We start from the raw sequence: 20802 nt of genomic DNA, 5'->3' as shown, positions 1-20802 counted from the left end.
CTATTTGCCATGAAGTGATGGGACCGGATGCCATGATCTTAGTTTTCTGAATGCTGAGCTTTAAGCCAACTTTTTCACTCTCCTCTTTCACTTTCATCAAGAGGCTCTTTAGTTCTTCTTCACTTTCTGCCATAAAGGTGGTATCATCTGCATATCTGAGGTAATTGATATTTCTCCTGGCAATCTTGATTCTAGTTTGTGCTTCCTCCAGCCCAGCATTTCTCATGATATACTCTGCATATAAGTTAAATAAGCTGGGTGATAATATACAGCCTTGACGTACTCCTTTTCCTATTTGGAACCAGTCTGTTGTTCCATGTCCAGTTCTAACTGTTGCTTCCTGACCTGCATACAGATATCTCAGGAGGCAGATCAGGTGGTCTGGTATTCTCATCTCTTTCAGAATTTTCCACAGTTTATTGTGATCCACACTGTCAAAGGCTTTGGCATAGTCAATAAAGCAGAAATAGATGTTTTTCTGGAATTCTCTTGTTTTTTTGACGATCCAGCAGATATTGGCAATTTGATCTCTGGTTCCTCTGCCTTTTCTAAAACCAGCTTGAATGTTTGGAAGTTCACGGTTCACATATTGCTGAAGCCTGGCTTGGAGAATTTTAAGCATCACTTTACTAGCGTGTGAGATGAGTGCAACTGTGCGACAGTTTGAGCATTCTTTGGTATTGCCTTTCTTTGGAACTGGAATGAAAACTGACCATTTCCAGTCCTGTGGCCACTGCTGAGTTTTCCAAATTTGCTGGCATATTCAGTGTAGTATTTTCACAACATCATCTTTCAGGATTTGAAATAGCTCAACTGGAATTCCATCACCTCCACTAGCTTTGTTCATAGTGATGCTTCCTAAGGCTGTGGAAAATTCTTAAAGTGGTGGGAATTCTTTGCAGGAGGAATTACTTGCCTCCTGCAAAACCTGTTTGCAGGTTAAGAAGCAACAGCTGGAATCAGACATGGAACAATAGACTGGTTCCAAATTGGGAATGGAGTATGTCAAAGCTCGTATACTGTCACTCTGCTTATTTAACTTATATGCAGAGTACATCATATGAAATGCCGGGCTGGACAAAGCACAAGCTGGAATTAAGATTTCTGGGAGAAATATCAATAACCTCCAATATGCAGATGACACCACCCTTATGGCAGAAAATGAAGAAGAATTAAAGAGCCTCATGATGAAGGTGAAAGAGGAGAGTGAAAGAGCTGGCTTAAAACTCAACATTCAGAAAACTAAGATCAAGATATCTAGTCCCATCACTTCATGACAAATAGATGGGGAAACAATGGAAATAGTGAGAGATTTTATTTTTTTTTGGCTCCAAAATCACTGTAGATGGTTTTTGCAGCCATGAAATTAAAAGACGCTTGCCCCTTAGAAGAAAAGCTATGACCAACCTAGACAGCGTATTAAAAAGCAGAGACATTACTTTGCCAACAAAGCTATGGTTTTTCCAGTAGTCATGTATGGATGTGAGAGCTGGACTATAAAGAAAGCTGAGTGCCAAAGAATTGATGCTTTTGAACTGTGGTGTTGGAGAAGACTCTTGAGGGTCTCTTGGACAGCAAGGAGATCAAACCAGTCACTCCTAAAAGAAATAAACTCTGAATATTCATTGAAAGGACTGATACTGAAACTGAAGCTCCAGTACTTTGGCCACCTGATGTGAAGAACTGACCTATTAGAAAAGACCCTCATGCTGGGAAAGATTGAAGGCAGGCGAAGAAGGGGACGACAGAGGATGAGATGGCATCACCAACTCAATGGATATAAGTTTGAGCAAGCTCTGGGAGACAGTGAAGGACTGGGAAGCCTGTCATGATGCAGTCCATGGGGTTGCAAAGAGTCAGACATGACTGAGTAACTGAAGAATAACAACAAATATGTAAAACAGCTAGTGGGAAACTGCTGTACAGCACAGGGAGCTCAGCTGAAGGCTTTGGATGACCTAGATGGGTAGGATGGCGGGTGGGGTGGAAGGGAGGTTCAAGAGGGAGGGAAATTTATACATATATAGCTGATTTTCTTTATTATACAGAAGAAACTAATACAATATTGTAAAGCAATTATACCCCAATTAAAATAACATACAAAAACCATGAGACCACGTAAAAGAACAATGTATTTTTTTCTAGGATCAAAAGGTCATTTGCATTTAGTATCTGAAAATATCTAAACTTATTTTCCATTCTTAAAACATTTCACACCTTCTTTTTCCCTCAACAGAATGTCTATCAATGTTTAGGTCTGAGCTACTAGTTATATGGATTTTCCATACACTGTAGCTTCTCTCTACATCAGACATCTTTCTTTACAGTGACACATCTGGATTGTATGTAAGCATATATAGTGGTCCCTTGATAGCCACAGGTGATTGATTCCAGGACTCCTGTGCATCCTGAAAAATACAGACGCTCGAATGACTTCTGGAAAATAGGGTTTGCATCTAACTTACGCACATCTTCTCAGATATTTTAAATCATCTCTAGATTACTTATAATATACAATAAAATGTAAATGCTATGTAAATAATTGATGGCCTGCAATAAATTCAAGTTTTGCTTTTTGGAACTTTCTGGAACTTTTTCCCCTCAAATATTTTCCATCTGTGTTTGGTTGAATTCATGGATGTGGAACCTGTGGATATGGAAGGCTGACTATACGTTCTTTGAGTCCCCTGTTACCCATAAACATGCAAATACAATTTTCAATTTGCATGACAACCTTGCCCAGCTTCAAGGTTCTCTAAATGGAGCTTCTGAGGCACTTTAATCATGTACTAGGACTGAAATTCAATTGAAAGCCCAAGAAACCATCAATGGTATGCAGCAAACCATATGATTTCGTGTTTCCCCGTTCACTTTTAGGTCTATAAAAAACCTAAATGCTTGGTTATTTCTAATCATATTTTTTTCACTATATGGTTTTAATTATATATGGATTTGAAAAAAGATTTAGAATAACAATAAAAGAGTAAAGTGAAAAAAAAAAGAGTAAAGTGGTCTCAGATACTTTCTTTAGGAAAAAATATTATAAACTTCTCTATGATTTCACTGTAATCAGCACCCAAATCCCTCCAAATATTGTTTTATACTACAATTATTAACCAAACATTTCCCTCATTACAAAAGTAACATTTGTCTCTTTGACATATTTCTATAACTTATTCCTTGAAGGTACAGAGATTTCCAAAATGAAAAATGTACTTTTAAAACTAAAATGTAGTTTAATTTCAGAGATCAAATACATAAAATTCTTTGGTATTCATTAGAAAGTATAAAAAGCACTGAAAGTACCAAGCTATTTATTTTTAGCTACACAGTTTTTTAATTTAGATCATTTTATTTGTTTTAATATTTTTGGCTGTGATGGATCTTCAGTGCTGTGTGGGCTTTCTCTACTTTCAGCAAGCAGGGGCTATGCTTTAGCTGCCTTGCGTGGGCTTCTCTTTGCAGTGGCTTCTCTAGTTGCAGAGCATGCGCTCTAGGATGTGGGCTTCAGTAGTTGGGAGCATGTGGGCTCAACAGTTGCGGTTCCTGGGCTCTAGAGCACAGCCTCAATAGTTGAGGCGCATGTGCTTAGGTGCTCTGTGGCATGAGGGGTCTTCCCGGACCAGGAATTGAACCCTTGTTTCCTGTATTGGCAGGCAAATTCCGAGCCACTGGGGAAGCCCCCAAAATATTTTATAGAAAAATTAGCTGAAATCACTTTACTCTTTGATTTTGAATTTGCAGGTTTAAACTCAAGAATTCACATACAATTAAAGTGACACAACAAAAAAACTCATTTCTTTGAATGTTTCACAATAATAATCAATAGTCACTGGAATTTCAACTTACCTTTATATGACTTAATGTAAATGTTACTTTTTCAAGTTCGTATAATGTGGGTGGGTTTGAGCTAATTGAGAGTGAAATTACTGAAGAGATGACTCTTCCCTCTTCTTCAGCTTTATCATAACTTTGAGGTTCCAATAAGTTGTCAGATGATGAAAACAGAGGACCAATGCTCTTATAATATAAAAATGCAACTGCAACACTGCCTGTCAATCAAATAAAGGCATTCAGAAAAATTCTTAAAATAAACATAGAAGAGGCAGTTATACACATTCCCAGATACTGAAATGTGGGTCTTATTATATCTATGCTCACATCATCAAACAATATTAAAACAGGTTCTCTGACCTCTATGACTCTGATCATGGACTGTAGCATCTCCCTGGCACAAACTATAGTTAGGAGAAATTCTGTCCTAGATAAATTTACATCTAAGTGCTGAGTAAGAACCAAGGTGTTAGGTATACTTACTTGAAAAATAAAATCTTGACTTACTACATTGCTGGACAAGTGTATGAATTAGAAAGATACTGGTAAAAAATTATTGTATAACAAAAAAGATTTATAGTGTTAAGAAAGTTTATAACTGAAGAGTTGTGAGATGCCACTGAGTTCAGCCTCATGCCCACTGAAATGTTTCCTATTTAAATTGATGACATACACAGTCTCAGGATAGGGAATTTATTGTCTTTCAAGGCAGCCATTTATCCGCACCCTCAGACTCCCCAGATGTAGCACATAACCCAGTACTAGGAATGTTACCAGATCAGTCCATACTATCTCATGACTATTTTTTCCTTAGCCTGGACTCTGCACCTACTTTACTGGATCTCAAATTGCCTCTGTTTTTGTAGAAGTTCATTATCACTGACATTAATTGTGCGAACAACTCAACATCAGCATCTATTGTCTTTTAAAATTCCCATCTTCACTTAGGTCATGTAACTTCTCTGCTGTATAGAATAATAGACAGTAAATTGAGGAATTTATATTCAGAATTTATTTATTTAGAATTAGAAGTTCTGGTTTTAGTCATTGCTTACACTTGTCTGTCCCTGGGTAAACGTGAACATTCTCATGTAAAACATCATGAGTGAATAGTGATACTCCCCCTGGCTATTTACTTGGATAAGGTGGAGACCATGTACTATCATTATATGAGAGAGCTGTCTGTAAAATTTAAGATGCTATATTAAGATGATTATTGCTATACTTAATAACTGGAAACATTATATGCTTGCTTCGATGCTTGAACAACTTAGGAATAACTCTACCATATTCATTTGTTTCCTCAAATTTGTGACACCAGTAAATAATCTGAAAAGCACAAAATAATCACAATCATTAATACAAATGTGACAATGTCATCAAAAACAAAGGATTGTGATACAAAGCTGGAACTCTCCACATCACAATTTAATATATTTATTAGTAAACAGTATTCTTTGGATATCATTATGTGAGCTAGAAGTTGCAAAAATATATCAATATGCTTTTGTTCTCAGTCTAGAAAGGTACCAAAGACACCGCTAAGAGTATTGCTGACATTCAGATACGTTACATATTTTCCTAAACTGTCAGCTCAGAGAAATGTTAGTATACCATGTTTGATCTAGTGAAATTATGATGGCTCTAGGAGATTGGCAGCTAACCCAGCATTTGCTATGGACAGACCTGGGTCAGAAGCAGAACCTGGAACCCTCTTAGGTGAACCTGACTTAGTCCAGTTGATGAACAAATTCATACAAAAGCAACTTCTCAGAGGTTGTAGGAGGGGATGGTTCAAAATCAAATGAAGCAGCATAAAGATAACATGGTTTAAAACTATGAATCACTCCTATCTTTTTTAAAGGAAACTATTTTTTAACATCAATTTTGAGTAAAAGAAGATGCATACCACATGGAATGGCTCAAAATACCTTTTTAATTTTTTTCTGAATATAGTTTTAAATATTTGTTCATTTTTATCATTTGGAACCTATTTTAATTTCCTATTTTAATTTCTCACTAATTCTAGGCCTGATCTGGCTTTTAATTTTCATATCAGTTCAGTATCTATTTTTGTAAACTAGTTCATTCATTAACGACAGACACCAAAATTCAGTACATAAAAAATATTAAAAATCCATCTGGGCCTTCTGTATTTTCCTACTGATGACATTATGCAGCTTTTAACTAATGCGTGTTTTCATTAACGGATTTTGTCAATAAACAAATAATCGCATGTAGATATCATTGAATGGGTTTGATCAGTTTGTTACACTTGTCCTTCTTTTAAAGATTCAACCTTGAGGAAAACAAATTTTCTTCTTCTGCATTCTTGAGAGCCAGTATTACTGTTCCTTTCAAATGTCAGAGTTTGCATGCATGATTATGAAATATAACAAACCTACTGTACACTCAGACAGGATCTCTTTGAGATATTAATTCCATGACAATTTTATCATCTGTCACTATGACAAGTATTTTCAATGTCTTTATTCTCAGTTTCTAAATCCTACTCAAATTGTCTTTGAAAATACAACAGTTTAACACATTCTTTGGATTTGCTCCTAAATATTATGTGTGTGCTTGGTTAATTAGAATATGATATAATGGGGTAAGAACCATGGGTCCAATGGCAGTATGGCTTAGTTATTTTTGCTTTTTTATGGCCATCTGTTCCCTACTTTTGAATAAAAAATGACAAGAAAAAAATTGAGAGGACAATATCAATGGATTAGAAACACATTTCCCATTAGTGCTGTAAAAATTTTTTTAAAAAGATATTTTTTCTGAGAATGAAAGCACAAACTGCTTTTTAACAATAAAGACAATGTATTTTTTAAAATAAAATGATGTCTATAAAGTGACATATGTGTATTATTACATATATTTTCCATTTTATGTATGATCACCTATACTTGCTTTGAGAAAATATTATAATCATGCTTTCTTTAGGTAATATATTTTGACCTATATGAAAACAACAATATTTCTATTATCAGCAGGGTTGTTACTTTTTTTTTTTTTCCTAAGTGCATTGCACTGAGGACAGATAAATGGTTAAACTAGAATAGCAGCTGCTAGCTTGTCTGTGGTTAGGTGACAAGGAAAACCTGTTCAGGGCTGATTTCTATGTTAACTCCTTCCCTTCAAGTTTTAGTTCTGTATTATCTGTTACATATATAGAGATAAATCCATTAACTTCTCGTGCTTTAGTTTTATTGTCCATAAAATGAGGATGTTAGTTAGATAATTATAAAGTCATCTGCTAGTACTAGCACTCTTGGGTCACATTTCTTAAGAAACCCTGCCTTTAGTGTAGTTGAAGAGTTACTGTACAAAGACTAAGAAATGAACAGAAGAGAAATTCAAGCTTAAACAATAACTTTCTACCTTTTTTGAAAACTATTTCCATTTGTCTTCCTCACACAATCCCAAATTCAGGCTCACAATGGGGAATATGAAGGATTTCTGAAGAAGAACTATTAAAAGGACTTTATTAAAATTATGGCATCCACTGACTGCTGCAAAATGAGGAATAAAATGACAGTTCCTTTGTATATTTCCACTGGGATCCTAACAGTGTTAGACAATTACAGATTTGGAGGGTCAAGGACAAGAAGAATCTAGATATGAGCTAAAATTCTCCCCAGGTATTTTTATCATAATAAAAATATCAAATACAAATATAGAATTTCTATGTATAAACATATTTTTCTATAGAAAACCACACATGTTATAAGCAAATATGATACAAGCAAATCTATGGTATTTATTGCAAAACATTGAAATATTGTTTATAAGTTTGTTAAAGTCCTACCATTTGAATCATATGCAGTTTTTCTCTTTGGAAATATCTTTATATTATCTCCGTCCATATTCATATGGGGATGAATATATTTTATGTGATGTGAATCAAAAAAGAAAGCTTTGAGAGCTGAAACAAAAATATGAAAATAATAAATTCTCTGACATTAGTTTAATTAATATATTTAGTTAGAAAGAACTTGATCCATCATTATCATATTTCAACTCTTAATTACATCAGGTGGAATGAATGTATTCTGAACATGATGTCTAGACATTATAATGTGTATTTAAAAATTTAATTCAAATTTATAGTTTTTTTATTACACTACAGCATTCATCATTTAATTCTATCTCTATTAATAAAAGAAAATATGTACACAAAGAAGCTATAAATCATAATTACTAAAGCAGACAAGAAATTATAATGTATTAGAGGGTTATATCTACAACGTAATTTATTATATACAGAGTGACTGAATTAAATTCTTGAGTGATAATTTCCTTACCTGTGCATAGTCACCTTTTTCATGAACGGATACAGAAATTTATGAGTCACAATGCTTGTTATCTTAATTTTGAGTAACTGGTGAGTCCTGATGACATAAAGATTTTTGTATATCTACTACTGTACAGCAGGATAGCATCCAGAAAATATAATAGAGGTGTATGCGATGATTATTTCAGAAAGTGTACCTTGTTGCCTCAGAGCAACTTTACAGGCAAGCTCAGTTTGATCCAGATTCTTAAAAGTGTCAAGCATGAGATTTCATAAAGCAGGAAATATTCTAATTTGTTATGTTAATTGCTTTATATTACTGAAAGGCAAATGATTCCTAATGAGAAATTAAAATATACTACATTCATGACAAAGATATATGCCCAAAGGATTTCAATGTTAAAAATAAGAATCAGATTATTGCAGAAACAATAAAAATTATGCTTGTGAACTGGTGTTAGAAGTCAGGATGGCATTACCTTTAGGGGTCAGGAGTGGTTGGCAAGGGGGATGAGGGGTCTTCTGAGGTGTTATTATACAGATGTGTTCATTTTGTGAAAATTCATCAACTTATATTCATTTGATAAGTACATTTGTCTTTATATGGGTTATAATTCAATAAAAGTTTGACTTTAAATATATTACATCCAGAAAATCTATTTATACTATCACCAGTCAAGACAGATCCTGCCAAGTCATGAGATGACAAGGAAGTAAGGTTCTCTGAGCATTTAAATGATAAACAGTTCAGAAATAGGAAAAGGTGAAAGTTGCAAGTAGGAGACAAATCTCATGCATTCATCCTTTTTATTCAAACTTCATTCACACCCACTCTTGTGATATGCTTCATCATTTACGTCTGTACTGCCAATTTAATTAACGGCAGTTTAGATACTTTTCATCTCTTTTGAGAATGGCTTCTTTGGAAAACACTATTGCCTTGAAATTGACCTTGACTTCTTACCTATATCACTTGAATTAGTATCAAACTGAGTGGTCTTTTGAAAGTTCTGAGATATCCTTAAGGTAGCCTGCTCAGCAGTATGTATCAGTTTTGTGAGATGAGTTATTCTCTGATTTGTAGATAACTTGTCCCAAACTGTAAATGTATCCTTTTGAACAAAATTATTCAGAGTTTTTACAAATTCCTGTTGAAAAAAAGTGTACCTTTTAAAAATGTTGGAATCTTACATTAATCACAGATGTAAGGAAACTTTTAAACTTATATTGAGTTAAAGCTCAACATACTTACAGTAAGAGTTGAATTAGAAGAGGTGTCCTTGGCTGAATTCGAGCTGTTCATATAACCCAATAATGGGGATGATTCAGCTAATACTTCTGTATATGCAATTATATCCATCGGTGAAAGATCTTTCAAAGAATTTCTATAGACTTCTCGTAGCAAAGCCACAGGTTCTTCTATGTGTCTAATCTGAACAAATATGAGTTCAGAAAAAGAAAACCAGCTTAAAGCACTATTGGGTCTTTGCAAGAATACAGGTTACATGTTAAATATGTTTTTTTCACTCCTACACGTAAGCTATCAGACTACAACTAAACCCCAACATGAAGCAATGAAACCTGAAAGTATTTATAAAGGATTAGCAAATAGCTTAAAAAGCATAGAAGTTACTTCAGAAAGGCAATGTACATTTGAATTTATCATTTTAAACTAGCTTTTAAAATGTATAATAAATTATGACTTAATTTGAATTAGGTTTAAGTAAACCAGAAATTTTTTTACATGATAAGATGGCAATTTGCTTTACCTGATTGCTAATGAGTCATACTGAAACTCACTTCTAATCATAGGACAATAATTTCATGGACATCTTACTCTTTGGAATAATATTGCTTTGGTGCACAAAATCCAATTGCATACAACTATGTCTCCTTAGAATGTGGAAATGGCCTGTGATCAAAATGTGTTTTTACTATTTTACCCATCAAATTTCTTAACACGTTGTAATAACTTGCCAGTGTATAGAATAGTGAAAAAGTAACTTACATTAAATACATGTCTTCTTCAATATTTTGGGGATTTTCAAATTAATTTTATCTGACACCCAAACAAAATACTCGGATCTTTATATGTAAATTTTTCAACTCTACATGAAGATCAACAGTTTGTTACTCTTAAAAAAAATGTGCCTTTGGAAAGATTGTAACTGAAACTAAAATGTCAAAACAGAATAAAATTTAATTCAACTCTTTTACTCACTTTTGTTAAAGTTTTATTAATATTTTCAGCAACACAGGCATTATCTAAATGGCAGTCTGGATTCACAATTTCTGTAGAAAAAAATAGTTATGTATTAAGTTTCAAAAAATATTTTCCCTAAGATAATTATATTGATTCCAATGATTTTGCTCACTTATTTAGATATTAAGACACATTCTTAACATTTGAGTTTTATTTTTATTTATTCATGAAAGTTCATTTATTTAAAACATTTTTTATTATTATTTAAGTTTTACTCCTCATAAAAATTCACTTATTTTTATTTGTTAAAATGCAAACTATTTTATGGAAAATAGAAAATTACAGTTACTGAAAGGAATAGGGTATATGGGGTCAGTGGTAAAGAACCCGCCTACCAGTGCAGGAGATGGGGTTTGATCCCTGGGTTGGGAAGAGCCCCTGGAGAAAGAAACGACAACTCACTCCAGTGTTTTTGCCTGGGAAACCCCATGGACAGAAGGAGCCTGGCAGTCTACAGTGCATGGAGTCACAAGAGTTGGACATGACTTAGTGACTAAACAACAATTACATAAAACATGTGATCTACATTTGCCATTAAATAAAACATCTTCCATTATTTCATTTTATAGATAAAGGACTACTGGCACGTTTCTTGGAAGGTGTAGCTCTTTGATACTTCAAAACTATGCAGTCATATTTTATATAGTGCTTTAAGATTTTGTTTTTTGATGTGGACCATTTTTAAAGTCTTTATTGAATTTGTTACTAGTGGCTCTGCTGGTAAAGAATCCACCTACAATGAGGGAGACCTGGGTTTGATCCCTGAGTTGGGAAGATCGCCTGGAGAAGTGAAAGGCTACCCACTTCAGTATTCTGGCCTGGAGAATTCCATAGACTATATAGTCCATGGGGTTGCAAAGAGTCAGACATGACTGAGTGAATTTCACTTTTTTGGCTGTGAGGCATGTGGGATCTTAGTTTCTCAACCAGGGATTGAACTTGCACCCCCCTGTATTGGAAGGTGAAGTCTTAACCACTGGACCACCAGAGAAGTCCCCATAGGGCTTTGATAACATATAAAATTAAATAGTATATTTATTTTGGCAATAAATGCTATCAATAGGTATAAACAGTGATTTCCTGTGGATGTCTGATAACCTTCCCTGCAGGAACATTTATAGCCACCATTAATTTTTTTACACAGTTCATTTTCACCACAGGCAAATGATTCACTGTCCTCATCAATATCTGGAAATATTTGAAAAATAAAGATTTTAATCTAGTGCTCATATAGTTGCTACTTTGTTAATAATAGTATTACATACTGTTAGTAATTTAATATCAAATTACATAAGAAAGCAAGACAAGTGCCATCATCTGGAAAAGGACAGGGCAAACTTAGCTGCATATATTTTCAACTTTCTTTTGGTCAATCCATTTGGACAGTATATTGAAAATGTTATTCATAGACCAACACTTGAATTGCTTTCTGAACAGCAGGATTCATCAGCAAAATTATTAAGTCATAATTTCCATCATTGATGATGCAATGTTTATTCCTAATTAAATAATAATCTAATTTCAAAAACACATTTAGAAACAAACGTTCTCTGTTTTCTAGTATTAAACTGATTGAACAACTCAGTTTAGAATAATCTGGATGGCAAAAAAAAAAAAAGAGTAGCCCATTTTCTTTCCAAAGCTTCATTTTTCCATATGTGCATGCTAAGTTGTTTTAGTTCAGTTCAGTTGCTCAGTTGTGTCCAACTCTTTGCGACCCCATGAACCGTAGCATGCAAGGCCTCCCTGTCCATCATCAAATCCCGGAGTCCACCTAAACCCTGTCCATCGAGTCGGTGATGCCGTTCAACCATCTCATACTCTGTCGTCCCCTCCTCCTGCCCTCAATCTTTCCCAGTATCAGGGTCTTTTCCAGTGAGTCAGCTCTTTGCCTCAGGTGGCCAAAGTATTGGAGTTTCAGCTTCAACATCAGTCCTTCCAATGAACACCCAGGACTGATCTCCTTTAGGATGGACTGGTTGGATCTCCTTGCAGTCCAAGGGACTCTCAAAGAGTCTTCTCCAACATCACAGTTCAAAAGCATCAAGTCTTCAGTGCTCAGCTTTCTTTATAGTCCAACTCTCACATCCATGCATGACCACTGGAAAAAACATAGCCTTGACTAGATGGACCTTTGTTGGCAAAGTAATGTGGTTTTTTAATATGCTGTCTACGTTGGTCATAACTTTCCTTCCAAGGAGTAAGCGTCTTTTAATTTCATGGCTGCAGTCACCATCTGCAGTGATTTTGGAGCCCAGAAAAATAAAGTCAACCACTGTTTCCCACTGTTTCCTCATCTATTTGCCATGAAGTGATGGGACCAGATGCCATGATCTTAGTTTTCTGAATGTTGAACTTTAAGCCAACTTTTTTACTCTCCTCTTTCACTTTCATCAAGGGGCTCTTTAGTTCCTCTTCACTTTCTACCATAAGGGTGGTGTCATCATGCACATATGAGATTATTGATATTTCTCCCAGCAATCTTGATTCCAGCTTGTGCTTCATCCAGCCCAGCGTTTCTCATGATGTACTCTGCATATAAGTTAAATAAGCAGGGTGATAATATACAGCCTTGACATACTCCTTTTCCTATTTGGAACCAGTCTGTTGTTCCATGTCCATTTCTAACTGGTGCTTCCTGACCTGCATACAGGTTTCTCAAGAGGCAGGTCAGGTGGTCTGGTATTCCCATCTCTTCAGAATTTTCCACAGTTTATTGTGATCCACACAGTCAAAGGCTTTGGCATAGTCAATAAAGCAGATATAGATGGTTTTCTTGAACTCTCTTGCTTTTTCAATGATCCAGTGGATGTTGGCAATTTGATCTCTGGTTCCTCTGCCTTTTCTAAAACCAGCTTGAACATCTGGAAGTTCACAGTTCACGTATTGCTGAAGCCTGGCTTGGAGAATTTTAAGCATTACTTTACTAGCATGTGAGATGAGTGCAATTGTGAGGTAGTTTGAGCATTCTTTGGCATTGCCTTTCTTTGGGATTGGAATTAAACTGACCTTTTCCAGTCCTGTGGCCACTGTTTAGCTTTCCAAATTTGCTGGCATATTGAGTGCAGCACTTTAACAGCATCATCTTTCAGGATTTGAAATAGCTCAACTGGAATTCCATCACCTCCACTAGCTTTGTTCATAGTGATGCTTCCTAAGGCCCCCTTGACTTCACATTACAGGATGTCTGGCTCTAGGTGAGTGATCACACCATCGTGATTATCTGGGTTGTGAAGCTCTTTTTTGTACAGTTCTTCTGTGTATTCTTGCCACCTCTTCTTAATATCTTCTGCTTCTGTTAAGTCCCTACCATTTCTGTCCTTTATTGAGCCCATCTTTGCATGAAATGTTGCCTTGGTATCTCTAATTTTCTTGAAGAGATCCCTAGTCTTTCCTATTCTATTATTTTCCTCTATTTCTTTGCATTGATCACTGAGGAAGGCTTTCTTATCTCTCCTTGCTATTCTTTGAAACTCTGTATTCAAATGGGTATATCTTTCCTTTTCTCCTTTGTTTTTCGCTTCCCTTCTTTTCACAGATATTTGTAAGGCCTCCTCAGACAGCCATTTTGATTTTTTGCATTTCTTTTTCTTGGGGATGGTCTTGATTCCTATCTCCTGTAGTGTCATGAACTTCCATCCATAGTTCATCATGCACTCTGCCTATCAGATCTAGTCCCTTAAATCTATTTCTCACTTCCACTGTATAGTCATAAGGGATTTGTGTCCAGCTCTTTCCAACTCTATGGACTGTAGCCCTCCAGGCTCCTTGGTCCATGGGATTCTTCAGGCAAGAATGCTGGAGTGGGTGGCCATTTCATACTCCAGGAGATCTTCCCAACTTAGGGGCTGAACCCATATCTCTTATGCCTCCTGCATTGGCAAGGAGGCTTCTTTACCACTAGCATCATCTGGGACGCCCCTCATTTTTCTGTATAAGTTAACTGAAAAAATTAAGATGTAGCAGAATGTGTGATTCAGTGTCCTTAAAATCTTATTCAAACTTACAACTTTTGTTCAGGGTATATTTTGCCATCATTCTTAATACGTAGTCATCATAGATAAAGTAACAAATTGTACAGAATTAAGTCTTAGATTTTCAGTATATATCAAAGCTACAATAAAAGTGACAGGTTATAAACTCACATAATTTATATTCTTAATTTAAAATTTTACATACTATAATGAGGAGTGAAATATATCTTAAAATTACAAAGACAGTATAAATACTCTGCCAGTAGGCAAAGATCCAATATGGAATGACTCCAAGGGACTGAATAGTCCAGATAATTACCTTAAATTAATGCAGAAATTTCTTTGCTCCTAAGTCTAGCTCTCCATGTTAGAGAATAAGTCTGTAATTCTGAATATATAATTTGATTTTTTAAAAATGAATAGAGTAGCACGATACTGTTTGCCTTTTTATAAAGGGAGAGTAATCAAGATACAATTAAAATGTCATCTCATTAGATATATAAAATGTAGCTGATCCAAATTTCTCATCTTAAAAATGCAAAATGGTATAAACACCCTCCTCAACCCCCATTAAACCTCACACCACCAGGTAGTAAGTCTCATCTGTTCTTAAAGAAATTTCCATTTGCTAAATAGGTGATGGTACTGGATTTAAGAAGATGATTAGCGGGCCTGGAAAAGCAGTAGAAAACGCCTTGTTCTTCTGCCAAGGCTATTTGGTCATGATCTGTCTGTGTGTGCTCATTCAGTCAGTCATGTCTGATTTTTGGCAGCCACATGGACTGTATCCCACCAAGCTTTTCTGTCCATGGAATATTCCAGACAAGAATACTGGAGTGGGTTGCCATTCCCTCCTCCAGGGGATCGTCCAGACCCAGGGATTGAACCCACATCTCCTGCATCTCCTGCTTTGGCAGGCAGATTCTTTACCACTGTGCCACCTGAAAAGTCCCCAGTCATGATCTGTATTACCCAGATATCCAGTCCTCTACTTTTAAAGGAATAAATGCTGCCCTAGCACCTTCACTCTCTTCCTGAATTTCTATACACATGTTATCATAAACTGTCACTTCACACACACACACACACACACGACAGAAATAAAGGAGGGGGTGACAGCTGTTGGCTCTTGAGAATCATTAGGGAAAACTTTCCAGTTTGGGCTGAAGTAAAGCTGCTAGTGGACAGCAGACTAGAATTAATATTTTTCATGAAATCAAGAAGTGAGAAAAAATAAAAGAAAGCAAAAGACTAGTCTTTTTTGGAGCAGTGTTGAATAAATTATTTGTGTAGCACCCAAATAAGGATAGTATCCCAATGAAGGTGTGAAGAGATCCATGAAGTATCATAAACAGAAAAATTCATTTCATGGGAAAGAAAGCTATATTCTCCGAATACCCTTATTTCACATTTTCAGATGCCTTCTACGGTTAATTGGAAACGAAGTGTTGATTTCTCTCAATTTCAAAATCATTTAGAAAGGTGCAACTTTTCTTGGGAACTTTATCCAAATCCAATCTCTGAAAAACATACTGATTTTAACTTTGCAAATGCCAAATTAATCCTCCCTCATGCCTTTGGACATAAGTGTACACAGTCTTGGGGTTCCCTGGTGGCTCAGACAGTATCATTGCTCTTGACAGTTTCAGCTTTCCCCCGTGTATTCTATACACCCTGTGGTCCTTATTTTGGGTTCTCTGCTATGGTTTCAGCTCTACCAGCATCCACTCAGCTGTTTGCTATCCCAGCATGTCAGCCTTGAACCAACTAAGGCATTTCAACTTCTGAATTCACCAAGTGACAGAATGTTAATCTTAAAAATAATGATTTTTAAGGGTCATACCCTTGGAGATGAATATTTGAAATTAGGATTATGCAAATTTTATATTCTGACTCCAAATATTCTAGAAGAATATTAATCACCTTACCAAAGATAGGTTTTTTAAACCTTTGTTACCCCATCAAAGACATGTTTTCTGAATTATATACTTTCCTTGTTTACATTATTGTTCCCCTAGCTTTTTACTAAAATATAGATATTAAGTTTGCTATCCTTCTCACTCTGGGCCTCAGTAGTAGAACCTACTGAGTTTAATGTAGTGATGGAGTGTGTGACCACCACAACTGGCTGTGTGCCAGGATAGTCAAGGAGCTTCCACTATCTTCAGAATATCACTCTATACCTCCTTGCTACCTAGTAGTATGAAAAGATTCATAAAATACTGAAAAAGTATCTCATGCTCAAATAGGATAAAACTGGCTTAGCCCAAATAAGTGTGACTGCCATTTTACATCACGGTCCACAATAATATCTCTTGCAATTTCTTGTAGGACCTAGGATCTGACAAAAACCAGTATGTATCCTCCTTCCTACAGGTAAAAGTCCTGTGGAAGACCTTACTTCAAATCCTGACTCTAATTTTCATTAGCTCTATGACCCCGGGTGACACCATAAAATACCCTTATAGCTAACAAACACATGAAAAGATGCTCAACATCACTCATTATCAGAGAAATGCAAATCAAAACCACTATGAGGTACCATTTCACACCAGTCAGATTGGCTGCGATCCAAAAGTCTACAAGCAATAAATGCTGGAGAGCGTGTGGAGAAAAGGGAACCCTCTTACACTGTTGGTGGGAATGCAAACTAGTACAGCTACTATGGAAAACAGTGTGGAGATTCCTTAAAAAACTGGAAATAGAACTGCCTTATGATCCAGCAATCCCACTGCTGGGCATACACACTGAGGAAACCAGAAGGGAAAGAGACACGTGTACCCCAATGTTCATCGCAGCACTGTTTATAATAGCCAGGACATGGAAGCAACCTAGATGTCCATCAGCAGATGAATGGATAAGAAAGCTGTGGTACATATACACAATGGAGTATTACTCAGCCATTAAAAAGAATACATTTGAATCAGTTCTAATGGGATGGATGAAACTGGAGCCTATTATACAGAGTGAAGTAAGCCAGAAAGAAAAACACCAATACAGTATACTAACGCATATATATGGAATTTAGAAAGATGGTAACAATAACCCTGTGTACGAGACAGCAAAAGAGACACCGATGTATAGAACAGTCTTATGGACTCTGTTGGAGAGGGAGAGGGTGGGAAGATTTGGGAGAATGGCATTGAAACATGTATAATATCATGTATGAAACGAGTTGCCAGTCCAGGTTCAATGCACGATACTGGATGCTTGGGGCTGGTGCACTGGGACGATCCAGAGGGATGGTATGGGGAGGGAGGAGGGAGGAGGGTTCAGGATGGGGAACACATGTATACCTGTGGCAGATCCATTTCAATATTTGGCAAAACTAATACAATATTGTAAAGTTTAAAAATAAAATAAAAATTAAAAAAAAGGGTTCTTTTTCATAACAAATGAGGAAATGTATGTAAAGGTGTTTGGAGGGGTGCCTAAGATACAGTAGGTGCCTGATATTGTAACTGAGAATCAGGTTCAATGATTCTATTCAGATTGTGTGTTCTCTTAATAGCATAAGCCCTGTGAGTATGTAGGTTTAGAGAAAACACAATGATAATGAGTGTCTTGTTAAATTGCCATGTTTTGGTACTCCCTAGAGCTGTAAAAGAGAAAAAGCACCCTTTCCCCCATTTTAATGAAAGATAAATTGCTGCCATATAATTATTTCAACTAGGCTAGAACTGATAAGCTGTATTTAATAAGTGATCCACTTTTTCCATTACCAAACTAACACTCAGTTTAATACCAATAACTTGATTTCACTAAATGTAAGTATGTCATAATATGCACTTCCTTGTTCTGCAAATAAAAAAATTCATTTGCTTTTTCATTAATACAATTATGCTTGTTTTTCATGTCTACAATGAGCCAAACCAGCAGCATTTTATCATAATCTTTTTTCAAAGCATGATTATATGATTGCTTTAATTTTCATAATTTTCATCAATACCTGAATTTTCTAATGTTGTGTAACTCACAGACTGCAAAAAAAAAAAAATAAAAAAGATAAAATGTTCAATTACTGGAAGTAATCTGCAAAGACAAAATTGAATTTTAACAGTATTCAAAGCCAGAAAAAAACTATCAGAGTACCTAAGACAACAAGACAAAAAAATGACAAGTAGTAAACACTGCTCTTATGAACACAGAAAACGTGAAATCCTTGGGTTCTACTCATTTGGTTTTGGAAAGTCATACTACTGAATGCTTCAGTTTCCCCACTTGTGAACAATATCTCTTGGGACCTGGGCACCAGAAGTTCTATTTTACTGTGATTCAAAGGAGAAGAAAAATAGGAATGATGCTCAATCTCACTCAAAGACTTCTCCAAAGGATTATTTCATCTGTTTAAATAAGTATTTCAAAAGACTAAAGATAAAGAATTTTGCTTGGGTAATTTCTTGTCATGTGCTGGAGGTTTTCCTTATATATTTATAGATGTTCTTAATGACTATAATTGGGCTTCCCAGGTGGCACTAGTGGTAAAGAACTCACCTACCAATGCAGGAGATGCAATCCCTGGGTCGGGAAGGTCCCCTGGAGTTGGCATAGCAACCCACTCCAGTATTCTTGACTGGAGAATCCACATGGACAGAGGAGCCTGGTGGGCTAAGAGCTGGACACAACTGAAGTGACTTAGCACACATGCAATCACTATAATTACCAGATATGTCAAATTCAAGGATTAGCTAAACTTTCAAATCATAGGCAGTACACTACAAGGTAAAACACTAAGGTAAAAAGAAAATAGAATTATGCTTCTCTGTTCAAATTCCCTGAAGATTATCATAGTTAACAATGAAAATTACTACAGGACTGGAAAGAAAAAAAAAAAAAAAAACAGAAAAGAAACAGTTACTCTGCTTCTGAGAAAAGCTTAATCTTTGAGGACAACAAAACTTGTGAGAATAACAATTTTCCAGAGAAAGATTTTTTTCATTGAATGATCCATCAAACAAAACAGGTGGAAACTGCAGAACTCAATATTGGATGGTATACATGGTAAGTTGCTTTAATTGTGTCCGACTCTGCGACCCCATGAACTGTAGCTCACAGGATATTGGATATTGGGTTTTAATCTAAGTTATTGTGTTTACTGAGCTCTTAAAAGAGCTAAAAGGAGAATTAGCAAAAATGTAGGGCTCTTCCACAGTATCTCAATAATAACTGAGTATTGGGAGGAAGTCTTAAATTACAAATGTATTCAGTTTAGTCGCTCAGTCATGTCCAACTCTTTTGGAATGCCATGGACTGCCACATGCAGGCTTCCCTGTCCATCACCAACTCCCGGAGTTTACCCCAACTCATGTCCATTGAGTCGGTGATGTCATCCAACCTCTCATCCTCTGTTGTCCCCTTCTCCTCCTGCCTTCAAACTTTCCCAGCATCGGGGTCTTTTCCAATGAGTCAATTCTTTTCATCAGGTGGCCAAAGTATTAGAGTTTCAGCTTCAATATCAGTCCTTCCAATGAATATTCAGGACTGATTTCCTTTAGGATGGACTGGTTGGATCTCCTTGCAGTCCAAGAGACTCTCAAGAGTCTTCTCCAACAACACAGTTCAAAAGCATCAATTCTTTGGTGCTCAGCTTTCTTCACAGTCCAACTCTCACATCCATACATGACTGCTGGAAAAATCATAGCTTTGACTATATGGACCTTTGTTGGTAAAGTAATGTCTCTGCTTTTTAAAATGCTGTCTAGGTTGGTCATAACTTTTCTTCCAAGGAGCAAGTGTCCTTTAACTTCATGGCTGTAGTCTCCATCTGCAGTGATTTTGGAGCCCCCCAAAATAAAGTCTCTCACTGTTTCCATTGTTTCCCCATCTATTTGCCATGAAGTGATGGGACCGAATGCCATGATCTTAGCTTTCTGAATGCTGAGTTTTAACTTTTTCACTCTCCTCTTTCACCTTCATCAAGAGCCTCTTTAGTTCTTCTTCACTTTCTGCCATAAGGGTGATGTCATCTGTGTATCTGGGGTTATTGGTATTTCTCCTGGCAATCTTGATTCCAGCTTGTGCTTCATCCAGCCTGGCAGTTCGCATGATGTACTTTGCATATAAGTTATATAAGCAGGGTGAAAATATGCAGACTTGACGTACTACTTTCCTGATTCGGAACCAGTCTGTTGTTCCATGTTCAGTTCTAACTGTTGCTTCTTGACCTGCACACAGATTTCTCAGGATCTTAGGAAGCATCACTACAAACAAAGCTCATGGAGGTGTTGGAATTCCAGTTCAGCTATTTCAAATCCTAAAAGAAGACGCCGTGAATGTGCTGCACTCAATATGCCAGCAAATTTGGTAAACTGAGCAGCGGCCACAGGACTGGAAAAGGTCAGTTTTCATTCCAATCCCAAAGAAAGGCAACACCAAAGAATGTTCAAAGTACTGCACAATTGGACTCATCTCACAGGCTAGCAAAGTAA

General features: G+C 36.1%; 1 protein-coding gene across 2 annotated transcripts in view; it reads right to left on the bottom strand.

Moving 5' to 3' along the window:
• The window catches only part of ELTD1 (EGF, latrophilin and seven transmembrane domain containing 1), a 142453-nt gene that overhangs the window by 41973 nt on the left and 79678 nt on the right, over nt 1-20802 (bottom strand). For both annotated transcript variants that reach the window (XM_010857568.1, XM_010857569.1), the window contains exons 4-8: nt 10359-10429; nt 9390-9569; nt 9102-9285; nt 7652-7768; nt 3850-4052 (exon numbers count right to left, since the gene is read on the bottom strand). In XM_010857568.1, the coding sequence (XP_010855870.1) occupies nt 3850-4052; nt 7652-7768; nt 9102-9285; nt 9390-9569; nt 10359-10429 (755 nt within the window). The remainder of the gene's footprint in view (nt 1-3849; nt 4053-7651; nt 7769-9101; nt 9286-9389; nt 9570-10358; nt 10430-20802) is intronic.

This window comes from Bison bison, unplaced genomic scaffold, assembly GCF_000754665.1.
Source record: "Bison bison bison isolate TAMUID 2011002044 unplaced genomic scaffold, Bison_UMD1.0 scf7180017864382, whole genome shotgun sequence".
NCBI lineage: Eukaryota > Metazoa > Chordata > Mammalia > Artiodactyla > Bovidae > Bison > Bison bison.
Note: the sequence above shows the minus strand (reverse complement) of the source record. Positions and strands in the feature narration are given on the sequence as shown.